The sequence below is a fragment of the Protopterus annectens genome, chromosome 2.part1 (assembly GCF_019279795.1).
Source record: "Protopterus annectens isolate FY-2018-M chromosome 2.part1, PAN1.0, whole genome shotgun sequence".
In the NCBI taxonomy this organism is placed as follows: Eukaryota; Metazoa; Chordata; order Ceratodontiformes; family Protopteridae; genus Protopterus; species Protopterus annectens.
The window spans coordinates 417,645,048-417,668,141 of record NC_056729.1 but is presented as its reverse complement, the minus strand read 5'-3'; the positions used below and the strand labels follow the sequence as shown (position 1 = coordinate 417,668,141).

Below are 23,094 nucleotides of genomic sequence, written 5' to 3'. Positions count from 1 at the left end.
ACACATTCTAATCTCTTAACAGACAAACAATTCTCAAGAATTCTGGCTCTCACAAGAACTGACACTCTCTACCTCTATGCAGACAACAAGCAATGATTCTATAGGAAACGGCTCTCAGTCTAAACTGGATCTTCAGGCAAAGTGGAAACTGGATCCTCAGGTATTTCAGCAACAGGCAGCATCATCAGGCCAATCATAGATTGATCTCATCCTCCCCTAGTTCAGCACTAAACCTGTCATTCAGACAAAAAGGATACACCAGGCTCAGCTCCTTCTAAATGTCCTTTCTTTCAGTTTTTGAAAAACATGTATATTCCTTCAGCACCAAAAACGGATGCTCTTTCTTTTTCTCTTAAAAAGGTTTCATGTACAAAACTAAGAATGATCCTGATAGCTCCAGATTGGCCCCGGCTACTAAAGGTACATATAACCAAGAAATTTATAAAGGTAGCTCCAGTCCATCCCCGACATAATCCTTCAACTGTTGTCTCAAAAGGACGGTCATTTACTCCAATGTCAAGCTTTCATCTTCAACTGTTGGGCATAAATCACTCTAGGTCATTCTCATAGCACTCTCATTCTCTCAACAAGTACAGCATCATGGCATCCTGTCTAGCATGCTGAGGGGTACAATACTTCAACAAAAGGATTTTGATGGAGGAAAGTTTAGAATGGAGTGCTGGAAAGGGTGTGGATGTTTCTGGAAGATGGTGTTTGCTTTGGCTTTGGAGATTTACTGAACTCCTTCTGGCCCGTTTGTCTTCCAATATCTTCATTCTACAAAACTAAATTCCAGCTCACTATGACTGCCTTCCCACCTCATTTTTCAATTTCCTTGTCAGGGCACTTCTCACTGTGATCCAGAATTCTCATCTCCTCCTATTCCTCCACTCCAGCTTGGAGACTCACTCACGTGTTAAGACCTCCACACTGCCACCGCTGGGAGCCAGCCACGCTCACTTAAAAAATTCACTTCTCTGCCTTTGCTTTTTGTTGCTACGGCTAGTTAAAAATATTTGTCATGAAGATCCTGCTTTTTGTTGGCCATTCTGCAAGAGGGTTTTCCCTGAATTGCAGGCCCTTTGGCCAACGCCACTCTCTCTCGATCTAGGATAGGTCAAGTGTGTCTTTAAACCAGTCCCTTTTTTTTCCCCTACTCTTTATTGTGTCCCCCAAAAAAACCTACCTATTCATCCTTTTGCAGACCCGGTAACAAGGGGAAAAAGATCTACATACTTTGAATTGGCACAGACAGTTAAAACACTACTTAGTACTGACTTCTTCAGCTTTAGGTACCAGTTGTTTGTTTCTTTTGCTTTAGGTACTTTTTAGGTAACGGATTCCAAAGCAACTTTTCTTTGTTGGTTCTTGTGTTGGTAAGGCAAATCCCAATATGGATCAGACTCATTCCACTAGGGGCAGGGACACCCTATCAGACTTCTAAGGCTAGTCCTCTCTAAGCCTCTTTTGAGGCAGCTACTTGGAGTTCAAGAGGCAGACACTTGGAGTTCAGTTCATAGCCCTCTCTCCTAAATCTACACTCAGGGCCTCTAAATCTAGGGCTGGGCTTGCCTTACAGCTGCTTATTCTATTATCTATTTTGATTCTATTTGCTTCTTACCTCTCCTCTGCTACTCCTCTGCTTTCTGTCTTGGGAGTGGCAGCAATGCTGAGGAAATGAATGTGTTGTGTTTACCATAGTACCATTAATGTGAAGATGTCTTCAAGAAGATCCACATTGCTGCTCCGCAACTCCTCACTTCCGGCCCGGGTGGTTGTGTGGGTAGTAGTTGTTGTGGTTTAGTTAGTTGTTAGAAGTTGTACATAGTTTGGTGTGTTAGTTAGGGTGTAATTTTTTTTTTTTTTATTTTGTAATTTTTGATTTTACTCTGTCAAAGGGAAAAACATCTGGGGCAAGACTGAGTCATTGAGGTCATGATACCCCCTGACGCCCCACCCTGACTGGCCAAGGCCAGTTCGCCATTCAGCCATATACTTTTGGTATTCGGGCCTATTCGAGGACAGCCGCCATATACCCAATGTGGACTGCAGCAATGTGGATCTTCGAACATCTACATTTATGGTAGGTACAAAACTGTACTTTTGAGCTCTTCCATTGTGAAAACAGAAACGTAAAAAGGGGGGGGGGCATTAAAACATCAATTTGGGTAAAATTATAACTGTTTAGCGATTACACTGCTTGGTGGATACTAGCAAAGAAGAGATTTGCAGAATCTGAGTGAAAAATCAGCCAGAAAAGGAGAGAACACTCTGAAAAGAATACTGCAGCAGTTCAGCATAAAGCAGTTGATTTCAGCTTTGGTACAGGACATGGTTTCCAGTAATTTAGAGAAAAAAAGCACTGTAGTATTTAAAAGCGATGAAATGGTGAAGAAATAAATCAACACTAACAAAAGGCTGGAAAAAGAGGAAACTTTAGCTGTTCAGATGAACTGATAAAATATGCAAAAATCAGAGGTTGAAATGAAAGAAAGACTGTTCTTGACAAGCCACATACTCGGCGAGTTTAAAAAAAAATTAGAAGGCAGAGCATGCAGAGAAAGCCCTAGATTTTATGTTCCAGAGAAACTTGTTCGACTTTTGGGATGGGGTATAAAAGTGTATTGCTATGTGTAGAATTAAGAAAGTAATTTCCCTTGTTTTACAATAGTGGCTGTCAAGCTTAATGTCCTTGGTTTAAGACACACACACACACACACACACACACACACATATATATATATATATATATATATATATATATATATATATATATATATTTATTTATATATATATATATATATATATATATATATATATATATACACACACACACATTCATATGTGTCTACTTCATTTGATTGAAAGACCATGTGACCTAAACCCATTTGATTAAAATTTCATTTGATCGAAAACCAGTATTCAAGGCATAAATCTGGGATTTGTCCCCCTCCACAGTGTCGTGCGACCCTGGAGTTGGTATATATAGTTAGGGGGGGGGGGTGTGCAGCCCTCCACCTAGTTTCCTTTAAAAGAAGAAAATAACACAAAAAGTACAGATTTTAAACACCCCCTAACTATATCTATATATATATATATATATATATATATATATATATATATATATATATATATATATATATATATATATATATGTATACCAACTCCAGGATCGCACGACATTGGGGAGGGGGACAAATCCCTGTTTGCTTTGAATACTGGTTTTCGATCAAATTAAATTTCGATCAAATTGGTTTAGGTCAAATGGTCTTTCGATCAAATGACGTAGAACCATACACATGTACACACACCCATACACCCACACACACACCCACACATGTACACCCACATGTACACACACCCACATGTACACACACCCACATGTACATACACACACATGTACACACACCCACACCACAACATACACACACCCACACCCACATGTACACACACACACACACACCCACATGTGCACATACACACCCACATGTGCACATGCACACACCCACATGTGCACACACACACACACACCCACATGTACACACACACACACACCCACATGTACACACACACACACACCACATGTACACACACACACACACACATATTTACATTTAATTGCTGGAACCTGTGTTCTGAGGGACTGCTTTCCAATCTATCTGCAAATATACAGAGCGGAGTATATTTTTTTTGGTTTGAGTTTGTTCTGTTAGTTGTTGCTTAGATCTCTGTTGAAACTGTTTTGTTCCACCCACCCTCCCTATTTTTGGCTTGTGGTTTAAATTTGGTGGCTTTTGTAGTTGCCCACCCCACTGTAGATTTGATCTGGGACACTCCCCCAGTCCCATCTCTTTACCACATTCTACCTAATAAACTCTTTCTGCACTAGCTTTTAGTCCTTTTTAATTTAATTGCACTTTTTAAACTGTGTTTGGTCTAATATTGTTACATACTCAAGCGTGCTAGCTAGCACTGCGTGTGAATTGTTTTTACTACTGTTTTTGCTACTTTTCTGTAAAAAAAAAAAAACTGTAAGCCTGTTTCCTAACTTTCCTGTAACTACTGTTCCAGATGCAGATTTGCTGTATCCAGGACTGTATGTAAGCTTCTGAGCCCCCCAAGCCTTTCTGTGTTGGAGGGAAGCCTTCTAGCTTATCAGTGGGAGTGGTAAGCAGTAGGTAACCTGTCTACCACATAAGGAAGTGGTTCTGGCCCAGAAATTGTAGTTATTGGCCATTTAGGCAATCTCTTCCATCTCTGTCAACTTTCTGATTTGAAAGGGTCTATAATAGATCAGCGAACGCTTAAAAAAGTGAACGCTGATTGATCAAACTTATGTAAGTGAAAACTTACAATCTCGAACTGTCAGAACAGTGATTTTTTTCCTAGGGAAAAAAATCGCTGATCCAAAATACATACACACAACACAAGCACACCAAACAAACAGCAATCCACACACATACACCTAAATCTGACACCTAACCCTACACTAAACTATATACACACACCACTAACTATCCACGTACCTTAACCCTAACACTAAGGTCCATCAATATCGCACACTCACCTCACCCTCTCCCTAGCCCTAACTCACCTAACCTGCCCCAACCCTCACGTCCACACAATTGCACACATACCTAACCCATCTAACCCGCCCTAACCCTCATGTCCACACAATCGCACACATACCTAACGCGCACCCTAACCCACCTAACCCGCCCTAACACTCACATCCACACAATCGCACACTTACCTGAATCTGACCCGTAACTTTCCACCACAGCACTGAAAATACTGAAGCAACAGAAACGGACAACCGAATTCTTTCCCTAGGAAAAAATTCTGGTTTCTTTTGCTTCGATATTTTAAACATTCGCTTACATAAGTTCAATCAATCAGCGTTTGCTTTTTAAGTGTTTGCTGATCTAATATAGACCTGATTTGAAAGCCTGCATTTGCACTTGTTTTTGTCCTCTAACTCGTCTAGTGCAGGTACAGATTCTTAGTTTTAGTTCTTAAATTTGCTTATTCGTGCTCAGCACTTGTTCAGAACTTGTAAGCACTAGATAAGCTACGAATTACTATAGCACTCAACCTTCCTCATTACCTAGAGGAAAACAGTTTTTGTACTTTTCTCACTTGCTTAGAGAAAAACAGCTCTTGTACTCACTTTTCTCACTTATCAAGAGGAAAATAGTTTTTTATTCAGGCATATCCAAGGGTCAGCTCCCAGTGTTCTCTCCAGTCTATCTGATGAATTTTGGCATCTTGAGGCAATGTAGAAATTGCCTCATGTACACAGACAACCCTCTCCTCCTACCACCCAACACTACAACCTGTGAGAGATGCACTTATCTAGCCAAACTGGAGGTAAAAGCTCTCTCCAACCAACACTGAACTTAACAGTCATGAGGAGAAGGTAAACATTTGCACCACACCACACTCATCACATAGACTCACTAAATCTACACCACCAAAATCCACAAATAGTAACACAAAAACATTTCCGGAGGCTCTCAATAATAATCTAAGCAATAGAGACCTCCAAAGCAGAAACGCAAGCAACCTCCATCCCCCAACACAACCCAAATGACGCATAGCTCATAGACTCAGTGTGCCACTCAACCACAGCCAATAAGGCAAAACAACATACCCAACACACTAGTCGTAGGTGACTCTATAGTCAGGCACACTGATGTCCCACTCACCAGGCTAAACAAGAAGACATAGAAGAGCTCCCCGATCTTGCAGCCCAGGCAGGTAAGACCCTAGCCCTGAGTAGCATACTGCCATTGCCCAGAATGATACCGCAGTACAAGGACAAAATGATGGACTTCAATTGGCAAAGCTTCTGGTGTCATTCTAAGGGGATCCAGTATCTGTCTGCTTGGGATAACATGGTCGACAGACCACAATGCTTTGCCACAGATGGCCTGCACCTGTCGCCTCTGGGATTCCAGATACTGGCTAAGGCTCTTGCTGCCCCTATAGTGCCTTTTATAGGCAAGGTTCAAATAACAAATTCACCACCGTAACAGGAACAGGCAAGCAAAAACTGAGGGTAATGCTACTCAATGCTAGAAGTCGAATTCTCAAAATGCACTCACTCGAGGCACTCCTTAAAATGGAGAACATCAATATCTGTGCAGTGACTGAGACCTGGTTCAAGGCTCTAAAGAGCACCCCTGCACTACCAGGCTATAACTCATACCACATTTATCGGCCATGTAACCTGGACCGAAACACGAAAGGCGGAGGTGTGTCCATATTCATTAAGGATATCAACACTTCTAGGCTAGCTGCTCAGCATAATGAATCCGAGGTTATCCAAGTGCAAGTAACTCTGGGCAAAACTGCAATCCAAATTGTAGCTTGCTACAGATCCCCCACCATGCACCAAGGATTCCCACTCCTCTTTTCTTGATGTACCGGAAAATATTAGGGTTCAACCAAACACCCTAATAATGGGCGCCTTCAACTACCCCACCATTAACTGGGAAAACTACTTGTGTACCAACTCCTTAGCTGAACACTTTCCGGAATTCATAAACTCCAATGCCCTGGATCAACTTATCCACACCCCAACCAGGGGCAACAATATCCTAGACCTAGTCATTACCAACATGAGTGACCGGTGTTCCACACCTGAAGTCAACTCCTTGTTGGTCCGATCCGACCATAAGCTAATCACCCTTGATATCCACATCCTGCCCCCACCCCCCATCCCCATTAAGGAAACCACTGTAAAAATTTTCCCAAAGCCAACTTCATGCTTCTTAAGACAGAAGTGGTGAAGTTCATGACACCCATGCAGATGGACAATACAGTTACAACTGCTGAATCCTACACAAATGCACTCTATAAGCACTTACATGAGTGCATGGATCGTGCTATCCCAAACAGAACCAAGATGCTATCCTCCAAAAAAAGGAAGCCAATCTGGTGGTCGCTTGCCATAAACAAACTGTTGCAAAAGAGAGTAAAATCCCATGAGTGGAGGAGCTCCCTGGTCAGCCTCAGTAAGAAGCTGAGATCCCTTATAAGATCCTCCAAAGCTAGCTACGAAAACAAAATAGCCACTAATTGTAAGGACAACCACAAAGCATTCTATAGCTATGTTAAGAATCTCGATGGCAACACCCAGATCTGCTCCGAGTTGCAGCACAACTGCATAAAAATTACAGAACCAACTGATATTGGCAACATCCTGGCAGATAGGTTCAGTGCTAACTTTACCCCCCCCCCCCCCACCCACTAAAGGGCCCATATCTTTACAGGAAGAATGCACAGTACAGTCCCTGTAATCGCAACTATGCAGGTAAAAGCTGCACTCTCTAAAGCCAAAAACACAGCATTCATGGGACCAGACAACATACCAGGCTGCGTTTTACATGAACGTCAGAACGAACTGGCTCCCCACTTGAGCACCATGTTCAATAATAGCCTTGCATCAGGCTTTGTGCCCACTGAATGGCGCACAGCAACAGTTATCCCACTCCACAAAGGGGGAGCCACCACTGATCCTGGGAACTATTGACCTATTAGCTTGACGTGCCTGGTCTGCAAGGCCATGGAATGTATCATCATGGAACTCATAAACAAAGACATTGGTAACCTCCAAACTCTGGATCCCATCCAGTTTGGGTTTGTGAAAGGCAGATCATGCCTCGTAAACCTGATCGACTTTGAGGCAGTCACCAAAGCCGTAGATGAGGGTAAGGTGGTTCACACAGCCTATCTTGACCTCGCCAAGGCTTTCAACACCATCCCCCATTCTGGAATTATAGTTAAACTCACTAAACTAGGTATAAAGCTCTACATCACAAGATGGGTTGCCAACTGGCTCACTGACAGAACCCACACTGTAAAAGTTGCAGACTCCAAATCTGACATCAAAGCAGTGACAAGTGGAGTACCACAGGGTTTCCATCCTGGGATCTCTCCTGTTTGGTATCTACTTCTCTGAAGTAGAGGCTAACACAGAAGGCCTCTGGCTAACTAAGTTCACAGATGACTGCAAACTAGGAGCCATAGAAAGTCCCCAAATGATGTGGACATCCTACAGAAGGGCCTCGCTGAGATAGATGCCTGGTGTCAGAACCACAGCCTCAAGCTCAATGCCAAAAAGTGCAGTGCCATCCCCTTTAGTAAAAACTCTGTACCCATGAACTACCACATAGGCAGCAATCTACTTAACACCGAATGTGTGATGAGAGACCTTGGGACCCAGGTGGGGACAGTAGGCTCTCCTTTGATAGTCACATCATCACAGTAGTCAGGAAGTCCTTCTACGTGGCACACCTCATAATAAAAGGGTTCTCATCCAGGAAAAAAGAGGTCATTGTTCCCCTCTACCCGACACTCATTAGATCCATTATATAGAGTACAATGCCCCTTTCGGAATGTACCTCACAAGACGTCTGCAGCAGCTGGAAAGGCCACAGAAGCACCTCAAAAAGAGAATTACTGGCCTCAAGCAAATGCCCTACACTGACCGCCTCAAACTCCAGATTTACTCCATAGCATATCTCCTACTTCGAGGTGATCTCTGCCTAACATATAAAGCTATGTCAAACCCAGAGCTGTTGGACATGCTAAACCTAAAGAAATCCCAATCCCTCCGAGCTACACGCTCTAGGGACCTAAACCTTGTCACCACAATAACAGGACATGCTGAAGGGATAGATTCCTGTCCCAGAGACTTCCCATACTCTGAAACAGGCTACCCATCTATGTCAAGCAAAGTTCTTCATTAGCACTCAAGAAAAATCAGGATGAGTGGATGGGAAATAGGAAATACACCCCGAGGATCACTTCTGTGTCTCTGCTCGACAGTGGCACAGGAAAATAAGTTTCTTTGGTGGCATAAGCCATGGAACCTTGTTGGCTAGTCTTACGTAGGCCCTTGGGCCGATAGCCTAGTACCTACCTATGACCCTTTATACATACACGCACGCACATACACACATGCATATATGTACACACATATGCACACACGTGCATGCACACGTACATGCGCACATACACGCACGCACACACGCACACACACACACCCTTGAGAGGTCGGAGCACTCTGTTGCTGGGTTTAAATGTAATATTTAAAGATATAGTGGCAAGCAGTTCTTTGAAAACAATTGAAACTGAGTGAAATGAATAAGTAGTATTAATCTCTTTAGTAGACAGTAACAGAACAGTGCACATTCAATTTACTCTTTCTTAGGGCTAAAAGTTCATGTTTACTGAAAGTATTCAATCTGGTAATGATACATGGATTGCTGTCAGTTGTTTTAAGTTGGAGCACAGGCTGTAACATACCTTTTAGCATGGGTAACCTGGATTTTAAATTGGGTAGCACCTCTGGATACAGCAATCAGTTTTGAGAAAGTGCTCCTGTTTGGAAAGGTAAACCTTCATTTGTTGAAAATTTACATAGTTTTGTGAGTTTGATACAAGTTAAAAGGGGGTGGGATTGGGAGTTTCTGAAAATGTATTTATTGTTTTCATTGAATTTAAGATTTGAAAGTGTGACAGGTTCAAATGGAGATGAGAAGCAGCAGCCGCTTAAAAGATAAGCCTGCAAGACGTTGGTGTGTGCATCTATGTCAAAAGTTGAAATGCATTACAGTTATTTTTAATGTGAGGGGTGGGAGCAATAGCTTTCTATCATAATGGCTACTCTGTCTATATTGTCACAGAATTTAAATGGTCTTACAGGTACAGACAAAAAGCAGAGAGTATTGAATTATATTAAGAAATTTAGAGTACAAATAGTATTGCAGGAGACTCATTTGGGTAGAAATTTACATGTGAATTTAACAAAATATATTTCAGGATGGACATTCAGCAGGATGTCGGGGATAAAGCAAAATGGTAGAAGTAGTAATGATTGCTAGTAGTGTTCCAACAGTGACAATAATGGTAGATTTATGGTAGGTGGGCAATATTAATAAGGGAGGAGGATTACCCTGGTGTGTATTAATATTCCACAATAAACTGCTGTTGTGGAGCTTAAATTGTGGAGAAGGAATCTGCTTTTAGCAGGGAATATTATTTATAGCGGAGGACTGGAACTTGATTTGCAGTAGTGGGGATGTATCAACGTGATTTAGAAACAAGAATATAACAAAAGAGGGTAAATGTCTTAAGAAATGTATGAGAATGTTTGATATGGAAGATGTGAATTCAGTATTAGATCAGACTGAATTTATATATTCCCCGTGGTAGAATAACTTGGTTAGACTGGATAGAATTGATATTTCACAAGAGCATGTATATTTATTTGAACACTTTGACAGGCATCTAATAGTTTTTGTTGCACATTATCTCAAATAGTTAAGATAAAGGTGCAGGATAATGAAGCAAAAATTAGATACTGGTGCTTTCCTACTTGTTAAAAAAACATTTAAGGAGTAATTAGTGGGAATTTTTCAAAAGTTAAGGAAAATATAATTTTCTTCAATAGGGTTAGCTAGTGAGTGGAATAAAATGAAAAGGAGCTTAAAAATAAGTTAACAGTAAGAGAAGAAATTGGAAAGAAATAATAGAAATTATTTAGAGGGGCTGACAGAAGTTAAAATATTGCAGAATAAGGGGAATCCGACAGAACAAGAGGAGGAATCTGACAGAACAAGAAGAGCAACAACTGTGGAGACCTAAGGGAAAGAGTGGGAGTATTTTGTTAATATACATGAGTTTTGAAAGGCTGTATTAACATCCAGAGCACAAAAACTTAGCACAGTGACTTGGGCAACAAAAATATAAATGTCTCACAATCCAAAACACCAAAAACAAACTTGTTACAAATAGCTCGCTAAAAGCTGGAAATACAGGCACCAGCATTGTACTTAAAGGAAAATTCAGTTAAAAACTTCACTGCTTGTAGATTTAAAATCCAGTCCTTTTTATTTATACATAAAATGATGAGCATTTTCATCTTCATGTTAAAGACCATCAGCAATCAAATTACACTCATGCTTAAACAGTATTTTAGACCAATAAAAAATCACTTAAAACCGTGTGATTTTCAAGCCTCACAACAAGCTCCACCCAATTCATAAAATACTTTTACTTTATACCAGATGTTCTTCGTGTTTCACTGTTGCAGTCATTACATTTAGGTAATCCTGCTGGCAGGTTGCCCTCAGTCGGCCTGAATTCCAAAGTCCTGGGTCCTGCATCAGCTGCTGTCGCCCCTTCCCTGACTTCAGGTCGCCAGGGGTATAAAAGAAGCAGCCGACACCATTTTCTTCAGTCTTTCTTGTCGTGCGGTGCCCGAAGCAGAAGCAGTTCGCAAGTGCCTGTCGGCCAACTCCTGAGATTTTTGTGTTAGAGTTTCAGACCCGAAGTCTTCAATAAAGCTAAGTACCCCATTGGGGAAACTTTTTTCTTGCTCCAGATCGATGTCAGAAAAAGTTAATAATTGTATTTCTTGTGGAAACCAAATACCTTATAAGGACTTTCATTCTTACTGTATTCCTTGCCTAGGCCCTGATCACAACATTTCTAGTTGTCGGTTTTGTGCTAGATTTAACCAACGCACTATTAAGTGTCGGTATGATTTTGCTTTAAACTATTTTGGACGCCGGTTTAATTATCCAGAAATATCGTCTGATAGCCATCCGACTACCGGAGTTCACAAAAAACGCAAAGAAAAGGAGAGAGATAAACAAACGAGGTCCAAAACCGACTATGAAGCTTCTCCTAAGCCAGTCGCCGGTTCTCAGTGAGGTGCTTTTGCAGCCCCTGACACCCGCTACTTTAGAGTTGCAGGCCGCTACCGGCTCCCACGTGGAGTCGGCTATGCCACTGGAAACTCAAGGTATTGGAACCTTGGACACAATTCCCTCAGATGGGTCCGGAGCCGCTGAGCAGGCACCGGCTTCTGAGGGTGTATTCAGACCTAAACATCTTTACATTAAACCGACTTCAGCTTCAAAGGCAGACTAAAGCACCTTCTAAAGCAAAGAAACAAACTCAAAAGCCACGTGGACAGGCCTCTATGCCCAAAAAACAGATGCCCGAAATGGCCGAAGACTTGATTACCTTGATCAGGGGTTCCCATCCCCCTCCTGATAAGAGGGCCTATGCAAGAGACTGACTGAATCTTCAGATCAGGTTTCTATTTCTTCTGATTCCTCTTTTGATCAGGAATATTCTCTTCCCCCCTATGAGGATTCTGATGCTGAAGAATCTATACCTTCAGCTTCCTCACCAGAGGACTAGTCTTTTGGGGAAACCTTGCATACCATGAGGGAGCATCTCCACTGGGAGAGCCAAGATTTTTCAGAATCTAAAAAGAGGCTCGGGGATTTCCTTTTACTACCTCAGTACAGGCCTCTAGCCATTCCACCTGTGTTAGACATTGTGGATGTGTTTTCGGAGTCTAGTCTGACACCTGACTCCTTACCTCCAGCTCCTGTTAAGCCTGACCGATATTACAGGGTTCCTGACTCTCATAAATTCCTTTTTAAAAACCCTGCTGCAGACCCAGAAACCATTTCACAGGGTCCCAAAGGAGTTGAGGTTTCCGCTGCAAAAAACCCTACCCCCTCTGACAGGGATTCTAGGGCACTGGGATAGATGGGGAAAAAAAGGTTTAGACATCTGCTACCTTGGCTATAAGGGCCTTAAACTGTCAGTTTCATAGCTCAAATATCCGCAATATGTCATGGCAATGCTTAAACAGAAAATGTTGTTAAACTCTGTGCAGAAAACAAGGAAATGCAGGATTTATTGCATCCAGCTGAACAAGTTGGAAAGCATACTTTGCAATGTGGTTTTGATTCCTTGGAGGCCTCCTGCAGGGCCGCAGTTACGGGTTCTGTAATTAGGAGGCATGCTTGGTTAAAGGAACAAAATCTGCTTGATCATGTCAAAGTTAAATTATTAGATGCACCTTTACAGCATGATACTTTGGTGTTAAGGCAGAAGAGGTGTTAGAAAATGGAGGACAAAGCTAAATCTATGCAAACTGTCAAAGATTTTTTACAAGTACGGCCACCTAGGTTTAGAAGGGACTGGCCTACAAAGAATTGGTCCTTTCCTGTGTCATACAGACCTCAAAGAGGCAGATTCAGACGCCCTAGAGGCAGATCCCAGGCGCAAGGTTCATACAGGTCAAAGCAATGGGATGCTTCTACCTCCAAAGTTGGAGAAGACAAATCCCAACCATACAGGAAACAGTCCCAATGACTTCCCCCTGCCTGCACCAAGCACTCGTCTCCAGGCAGCACCCTTAGGGGGAAAATTAGCACTTTTTTCTCAAAATTGGCACGTTATAACCCAGGACAAGTGGGTTCTAAATAGTGTCGTAAGGCTACAAGTTCCATTTTCATACCCTGCCAAAGGCAAACAGCTGGCCAGAGGCGCAAAAACAAGCGTCATCCCTCATAGACATGGGGGCCGTTCAACAAGTACCAGAGCAAGAGCAGGGACCAAGGATTTTACTCAAGACTGTTCTTGTTACCCAGAAAGGACAAGGCCTGGAGACTAATACTGGACCTATGTATTCTGAATACATTCCTGGAGATAGGAAAATTCAAAATGTTGATTTTTCAGCAGCTTCTACCCATGTTGGGCAAGAATGCTTGGCTTGTGACTTTAGACCTAAGAGGCATACCTGCATGTCCCAATCAGACAGTCATGCAGAAAATACCTCAGATTCAAGGCTGGCTCAATGCATTACCAATTCTCTGCACTGCCCTTTGGCCTATCTACTGTGCCCAGGGTCTTTACAAAGTGCCAGATACCAGTAATTGCATTCTGCAGACAGAGAGGAATACAAATATATCCTTACTTGGATGACTGTCTAATTCAAGCAGAGAACAAGGACATTCTTCTACAGCATCTAGCATTTGTGAAAAGACTCCTAACATGCGTAGGGTACACAGTCAATGAAAAGAAATCAAAACTAGTACCCTCTCGAGATAATATTCCTGGGTGCAAGCTTAAATACAACTGCCCAGATGGCGTATCTCACACCAGACAAAGGCAACTGACTACCTATTTCAAAGTGCTGGCAACAAAGGCCCAGTTATCTGCAAGAAAAATTCTGCAGGCTTTGGACTTCATGGCATCCTGCATACTAATTCCATATGCAAGACTGCATATGAGGAAACTTCAATGGTACCTAAAAAGTGTTTGGACTCAACATTGCCACAGCCTGGAAACAATGATTACTCTCATTCCCTGCCTGCAACAGGAGTTTCGATGGTGGGTAAAGGCTTGTCACCAGGACAAGGGGCAGCCATTCACATTACCCCCAGCCAGGCAGACACTAACAACGGATGCATCAGATTATGCCTGGGGGGGGGGGGCACATGGCAGGAAGATGCATTCAGGGCACATGGTCCTCAAACCAAATGCATCTGCATATCAATCAAAAGGAGATGCTAGCTGTTCAAAATGCCCTGACAGCCTTCAAGGACCTGCTTCATCTGGGACAACTACTGATAAAGACCGACAACACCATGGTCATGTGGTATATAAACAAGCAGGGGGGCACACATTCTTACCCCCTTTGCAGACTAACCATGACTTTCTGGGACACAGCATTGACTTACCAAGTACATCTGCAGGCACAATTCCTGCCAGGAAAGGAAAACACTCTGGCAGACGAACTAAGCAGAAACCTCATGGATCCCCACAAGTCTTCAGCATGATAAGGGAATGAGGATGCCCGGACTTAGATCTATTTGCCTCCCCTCACAACTACCAACTAAAAAGATTCTGCACAAGGACTTATCACAGACGAGCATTGAAAGTGGATGCCCTATCTTTCAGCTGGAAAAACCTATCAGTATATGCCTTTCCTCCACTGCCTCTCCTCCCCAAGGTACTCCTTAAGGTGAGGCAGGAGAAGCCAAAGATTATACTGATTGCCCCAGACTGGCCACGCCAGTACTGGTACCCAATCCTAAGGAACTTGTCTCAATGCCCAGCTTGGACCCTACCTCAAATACCTCATCTACTGGCCCAGCAAAACAGTCAGATCCTGCACAGCCAACTCAGTACTTTAAACCTGGCAGCATGGCGGATAATGTAGTCCTACAAAACACATCTCTCAGTAAAGCTGTGATGGATGTCATTTTAGAAGCCAGAAGGCAGAGTACTAGAAAATCTTATGCTGGGAAATGGAAGAGATTCTGTGCTTGGAACCAGGCACAAGGGACTGATACAGCTGTACCAAATATTCCTCACATTTTGCAATACTTAACTGAGATGCTGGACAAAGGCCTATCTTTTTCATCAATTAAAATTCATGCCTCTGCTATGTCGGCTCACTACAATACAGAGCCACCAATCTTTTCTCATCCTTTATTAAAGCAGTACCTCAGAGGAGCCAAAAATTTAAGGCCCCCAAGGAGATCACAAATACCTACATGGGACCTCAACTGTGTCTTGGAAAAACTCACCCTGCCTCCTTTTGAGCCAGCTGCTACTGCCGATATAAAGTTTTTATCTTGGAAAACAGCTCTGCTCCTAGCAATAACTTCTGCAAGACAAGTTTCAGAGCTACAGGCACTCATGTCTGTGGAACCTTTTATCATTTTTTATCCAGGCAGGGTCTCACTGAGGACAAACCCAACATTTATGCCTAAGGTGATGTCCAGTGTGGCTCTTAACCAAACTATTCATCTGCCAACTTTTTATCCAAATCCACAGAACAAGGGGGAGAGAATTCTTCATTCTTTGGACGTACACAGACGGCTTAGATTCTACTTGGACAGAACCAAAGTTTTCAGGAAGACAGAGCAATTACTAGTGGCATATGCTGCAGGATCATAAGGAAAGGCTATCTCAAAGCAGACTGTTTCAAAGTGAATAGGCCACTGTATTCATTTCTGATATTTACAACATGGCAAGCCAGTTCCTAAGGGCATTAGGCCACATTCCACCAGAGCTGCAGCCACTTCAGCAGCCTTTCTCAGGGGAGTACCAACCAAAGACATTTTAGAGGCTGCTACTTGGATTTCAGTGCACACCTTTACAAAGCACTATCATCTGCCACTCTCCTCTAAATCCAGGGCAGGCTTTGCCACTGCAGTTTTGCAGGGCCTCATAGCCTCTCGTAATTCTGTTTAGCTCCAGCCTCCCAACCATAGCTTTGGGACTCTACCCAAATGTAATGACTGCAACAGTGAAACCCAAAGAACATAGTACAGTTGTGTGCACTTACCATAAATGTAGATATTCAGGTGTATTCACTGTCTCAGTCCAGGTTACCCACCCGCCATCCCCCTTTTTTCTGCTGGAACTTTTCTTTCCTTCTCTGATTTATACAACCTATGTGGTGTATTTGCTGGTAGGTGAAGGTAAAGTTTATATTGGTGCATGTATTTTTATATATAGATATATATATATAAAATAATATAAATTTTGGCTACCCTTTCAGGGGTCACCTGACATCTGGGGCAAGAAAAACTGAAGAAAATGGCGTTGGCTGCTTCTTTTATATCCCTGACGTCCGGGAAGGGGCTACAGCAGCCGACGCAGGACCCTGGACTTTGGAATTCAGGCTTACCCAAATATGACTGCAACAGTGAATACACTTGAACATCTACATTTATTGTAAGTGTACACAACTGTACTTTTACAAAAACTCATATGACACACTCTTGTGAGGTTAGCTTAGCAGTCACCCCACAAGCAAAAGTTGCAAGGTTCAACTCTCATCTGCAGCAAGCCACCAGGCTTAGATACCACACTATGGCACCCAGCCCAGCACCACCCCATAAAAAGTTTGCCTTCATAAATATTTAAGTTCAAACTTAAAATTGAATGTTGCTCCTCAATAAAACCAACTTAAATGCATTTACCATCTCTGAGCCCTTAGTTTTAATAAACAAGCTATTGGTACATTTTCATTTAAATCTGGCTGGAGATCAGCATTCAAATAAAGTTGCCAATACAATTCACTGTTTTCAAGGGTTAAAGTCCGAGGTCCCCCTTTTTCATTCAGTGCATTCTGTTCAAGTGTATCGAATTTAAAACTATCGGTAGGGTTTTTCTGTATATGTTTAAACAGTGCACTTGTATTTTTCTGTTTGTAATGTCATATGTTCATAGACTCTCTCCTTGAGTCTTCTCTCTGTCTTACCAATGTAAATGCATGCACATGCTGAACAAAATGCACAGTGTACCACCCGTTTTGTATTGCAATCAAAATGCCTTCTAATTGTGATTTCATGGGTGGAGATAAGGTAATCCTTCTCAGCAAGAATATGTTGACATTGAGGGTAATTCCCATACTTGAACATTCCAGGGTTGTTGTTAATTACCTTGGGTATATTCAACCCTTTTTCGAACATTGCCTTTAAACTCTTCCCCCTTTTTATATACCACATATGGATGTGAGACAACATTTTCGATTATCCCCTGCTCTTTCCTAAAGATGGCCCAATCTTTTACCAAAATGTCCTTTATTGCCATACTATCAGTTATAAAAGTGGTAATAAAGGCACACTTAAAAGCCCTCTGATTTTGGGGTGTGATTGAAGTCTGGGTAGTAGTAGGCTCAATTCCCTTACTCCAATTCCTCCTCATGCTGAAATGTAGATTCTAATTGCCATGTATGTTAACTTGTTATTCTTTGTCTATGTGATATTTTTGTATTACTACAAGTCAACTCAATTTGAATGTATTTATTGTGAAGCTTTTCTCCCCAGGTCTCACTGAAAAAGGGCTCTGCCCCCATTGAACTAACCCAGTCAACAAATGTCAAATAAATAAATCCCATTGTTGTCGTAGATGGCCTTTTTCTTTTCCAAATTTGGATTAAATATCTTTTGTTCTCGCTTATTCATCACTTTATACATTAAGTTGTAAATGAAATCATTTGGATACACTCTTACTTTAAACATGTCCTTCAACCTCTGACTTTCATCTCAAAAAGTTTCATCAACTGTCACCATTCTTGCAGTCCAAACAAATTATCCCTTCACTACTGCTCTCTCTTGACTTAACGGATAAGAGCTGACAAAGTGAAGGAAACTGTTAGAATAAGTGGACTTTCTATGAATTTCAGACACAGGCATCTTGATTTGTTGGATCTTTCATCAAGAGGATATCGAGAGAGGCAATCTGGTCATTACATTCATGTGTAAAATTTAAAAACTCTGTAGTTGCATTAATATACTCTATAAATGTCGGGTTGTCTCCTCTGTCCCTGTCCCAGAGGATAAACATATCATCCAGGTATCCGGTATAAAATCTACAATGGGAAAATAATTCTGAAGGAAACCTATTTCTTCTCCCACTGGACCATTACAATATTGGTGAACAGACCCCACATGGTGAACCCATCGCAACACCCTTATTTTGTAAGTACAACTTTTTCTCAAAGACCGGTAATTATTTTTTAGCACCATCTCCAATAGAGTCTCAAAGATTAATGTGATCTTACTGTATCCATTTTTGGTGCAAAAATTCAACACTCCATCACCAGTTCATGTGGGATGACTGTGTGCAAGTCCTTTACATATATATTGTGATATATATGACTCCTTGAATGGTATGGTAGTCATCTTATGGAGAAACTCCCAAGTTCTTACAGACATGTTCCTCATCCATAACCAGGGATTTTAGTGTTTCATCAAGAAATTTTGCACAGGGATACATAATTGATCCTCTGGCATGTACTGTGGGCCTCATTGGAGGTTGCTCAATGTTTTTATGAATTTTCAGCACCTCAAAGATGGATGGAATTAAGGGTGTTGTCACATTCAAATGGTCAATCTCGGTCGATGAATTCAACCATCTATAAATAGATCATCATGTTATGTATAAGTAAAAGGACTGGATTTTAAATCTACAAGCAGTGATTTAAAAAAAAAAAAAGTTTTTAACTGAATTTTCCTTTAAGCATAATTCTGGTGCCATTATTTCCAGCTTTCATCGAGCCGTTTGTTCCAACAAAAAATAGAAATGGCAGCTGTCAAGCTTAGGAGGCCTATGGCAAGAAAAATAACCAGAGAGGATATAGTTATTGTTATTGGGCACTGGTATACAAGTGTTTATAGATATATAAAACAGCAGTGTCAAACAAATTAAACTGTAAATGTATGTACTTTTAGTGTGTGTAGTATGTCAAATTTATTTGGACCTAGTAACCTAATTACTGTATTTATTGCATGATTGTCTGTACCTGGAAGTCCTGCCTGCTTTATATCTGAATATATTTGTAGCGAGAGCTGCTACTTGGTTAACAAAACAAAGAAAAATAAAATGTATATTGGATATAAAAGTTTGTCCCTGCAGCTTACCAATGCTGCTAGAAGATTATCTGAACTTTTTAATTTTATTGTAGTCTGTGTTTGGGAGAAGACTGCCACTTCATCTTAAACTAGCATGTGTACTTCTGGTAAGGAAAAAAAAGAATACAGCTGAGCAAGGGCTGTTAGTTGACAGAAAAGATGTGCCAAAACCCACATCCAGATTGTGAGGCTGCACGATTTTTGTCTCTTGTAGGAGACCTTTCACCCTTTATATTTATAATATGGATAATTCCAGGAGCAGTGGAGTATGGGCATCAAAAAGGCCGCATTACAGATATTGTATTCTGGAACCCAAATAGCTGAATTTCAATGTGGCACACTTCACCAAATAGCCAAATACATGTCTAAAAATACATGTCTAAGGTGATATTTTTGCTCATAGTGCAGAGACTTTCTGCCCATTGTGTAGGCGGTGATTCTGATGTTCTGGAGTTTAACTGCATTTTTAATTTCTTTAATTTTAGGTATACAAAGATTTTAATGAAGGACATAGACATACTGAATTCATCAGGAAAACTAGATAAAATGAGGCTTTTGAACATTCTGATGCAGCTGCGCAAGTGCTGTAACCATGCTTATCTTTTTGATGGAGCAGAACCCGGTCCACCTTACACAACAGATACACATTTGGTGCTAAACAGTGGCAAGATGGTAGTGCTGGATAAACTTTTACCAAAGCTAAAAGAACAAGGTAAAGTTAAAGCAAGGCACCTTACAACTTCAGATTATTGCCAAGAGCATTTTAGTAGCTTGATTGTCTAGCATCCACAAGGTGATAAAGTAGTAGAAAATTTCAAAGCTCAGTATTTAAAGAATCTCTAATCATGTTCTCGGCTGTCTTAGATTGGCTCCATATTTTTTAGAACTCCCTGCCGTGATGTGTCATTTTGGTGAAGTGATGTTGGGAAAAGATTGCTGGTGGCACTTAGCTGCTGTATTCACAGAAATGCCTTTGGGAAGGGAAGGAAGAAAACAGCTAGCCATTTCTTTTTTATCCTTCAATTTCATGTCTGTACAACAACATAAATATGTCTTAGGAGTTTTTTTTCAGAACTTGTAAATGTGGTAAAAAAAAATCTCAACTTGTAACTGTGGTCAAAAATCTCAGAACTTAGAAATATGGTCAAAAAGTCTCTAAATGGAGTAGATATGAAGTATGTTTTTCTTTAGGAAGTGATCTCAATCTGATGTATTTTGAGATGGATAATGAATATATTGGCATGTCCCTTCCTCAGTAATGCAAAACATCATATTACTTCAAGAAATCTTGTCTTGGAGAAGTCTGTTCTCCAAGAAATGTGTGATTCTTTCTTAGTGAAGGACTTTCTCCCTTCTCCAGACTCTTCCAGCAAGCCTTGCACTTGAGGAGCCACTGGGTCAAAGATTCCCTCTGCTTGTAAAATGGCTTCTCGTGTCACATGCCAGCTAAACCTTTTTTCACTCTCCCTGACTTTGGAAAGCTGCTCAGCTCTCCTGTCACCATTGTGTAGGTGGTGTAGGTGGTGATTCATTGCAGTCCATATAGTTTTCTGAGGAGAATTTTCTAGTAGATTGCCTTTCACAGTCAGTGTCATTTGTCTTAGTAGTCAATTCAGATTAGTTTCAGCAATTGTCCTCTATATTTGCTATTGAGAAACTTACTTTCTGCAACAGTTTTCAAATGTACCAGTTGTACCATTTGTGGAGGCTGGCCCTCCAAACAGAGATCTCTTCCATTTCTCTCTGTCCTTTTTTTTTTTGGGGGGGGGGCTTCTTTAGCCATATGGCTGTCAATCAAGCTTCTTACAAACAGCCAGAGATTCTTTTCCACAGTGTTCTTCACTGAAGGAAGGCCTCATAGAGAAGGAGATGAGAAACGACGAGGAAAGAGGATGATACTCGATAGGTTTCATTCTCACTGTTGGTGTATATGTATATATCTGTCTGTCTATATATCTGTAAACATATATATATATATATATATATATATATATATATATATATATATATATATGTACGTATGTGTGTGTGTATATGTATATATGTATCTATATCTATGTGTGTGTGTGTGTGTATATATATATATATATATATATATATATATATATATATATATATATATATATATATATATATATATATATATATATATATATATATATATATACTGTTCCAGTACTCCTCGACCATCAAGACCCTGTCTTGACTATATATGCATTCTATGACCACCACTGAGACAAGAGACTGTCGCAACAAAGTTGTCATCGAGGCACTCATGAGAGATATTTTCATTTTTTTAATCTCTTCCTTTTTCCCATTGACAGATTTGTATTTTTGAAGATGTAAATGCCACCTATACCTTCACATTTTTTTGCACATGCAACTTGTTGGCCAAGCATACACTTCTTGCTTTCATACTGCAAGCTGTGCACCTCTGTCCAGTACATGCTAGTACTACTGCTGCATGGCTGATGCCCCCCACATCCCACCCCTCCATGGTGAGTTTGCCTGCATCTGTCTATTTACATGTTTCCACTATCCTCTGGTGCCCAGATTGTAGCTGTTTTTTAATGAGCAATGTCTTTTACTGTTTATCTTTATGCCCCTCAGGAGAATTCTTCAGAGCTGTTGACGGAGCTTTGGGTTTTATAGTAGCTTGCCCTGGCAAGGCTCCGTCCAGGTTGAGAGAATACTTTTAGCTTTCTGGGCTGCATCCCCAAGTGGCGTTTTCTGCTACCAGTCATGGAGGTAAGAGTTAAAGCTGTGTCACCACCGTAGCACTTGCAATACAGCCCACTCAAATGAGTAATGTACTCAAGCAGCAATAGATAACTTTGTGAAAAGTAAAGGACCAAGGAAGGAGCCACATAGAATCCCACAATTTAGCAGGTGGGAGAAAGATGTTGTAACCCTTATAACACCCTTTTGGTGTGTCCTGAGAGGTATGAGGCAAAACTGCTCAGCAGTGACACCAGAGATACTACACTAATTCTGCAAATGGTGTAATGGAACAAAATGACCCATCAGAACAAAAGCAAACAAGAGACTGAGAAGGATCCAGATGATCTCTTTTTTGCTTTTTGTTCTTTTTGTTTTGTTTTTCTCTCCTCTCTCTCACACACGCACACTAGTCTTTTAACAACCTACCTGTAGAAAGAGCCATCTGTGCTGTGCCTTGCCTAAATGTGACCTGAAGGATCATTGATGCCATGCTTTGATAGGATTCTCGCTGAAGGTGTACACTATCCTCTCAAGCACCTTAACAAAAAAGTGAATGTTTTAAGACTTGTATGATAGTTGTCCTGGATGTCACTATCTAAACTGGCTGGCTAAATCTATAAGCAGATGTTCTTAGTGTTTCAGTTTTGCAGTCTTGACTTGTTGGATTTCCTGACGTGGAAGCCCTTGGCCAGCCAGACTACCAGAGAAAAATCTACCTCCTCCAGCAGCCAGCAGACACCGTGACAGACATCAGTGCGCTCAGGTATAAGGGGAGTCAGCCAGCGTCATAAGCTCTGTTCTTTCTTGCTTTGTGCCTGAATCAGAGTTTCAGTCAGTGCATCAGTGCATGAGAGAGAAGACTTCACAATGCTATGTACCTCATTGGGGAATCCTTTTTACACTTTTTGACTAATATCAGGAAAAGCAATAGTCTCCTTTGTGGTAAACAGATTCCACACTGAGACTTCCAATCCTTCTATGTTGTTTGCTTGGGCCCAGATCACAAAGTTCCCAACTGTCATTTCTGCACCTGATTTAATACTAGAACCATAAGACATAAGGCCAAGATTTTTGCTGGGCACTTCAGCAAATCATCAGGTCTTCAGCATTCTGACATCCG

At 41.2% G+C, this 23,094-nt stretch overlaps 1 protein-coding gene across 1 annotated transcript in view; it reads left to right on the top strand.

Annotated features, from left to right (window-relative positions):
- LOC122794851 (SWI/SNF-related matrix-associated actin-dependent regulator of chromatin subfamily A member 5-like) overlaps positions 1–23,094 on the top strand; it is a 1,390,680-nt gene that overhangs the window by 576,660 nt on the left and 790,926 nt on the right. The window contains exon 11 of the mRNA XM_044063455.1: positions 19,739–19,965. Within this exon, the coding sequence (XP_043919390.1) occupies positions 19,739–19,965 (227 nt within the window). The remainder of the gene's footprint in view (positions 1–19,738; positions 19,966–23,094) is intronic.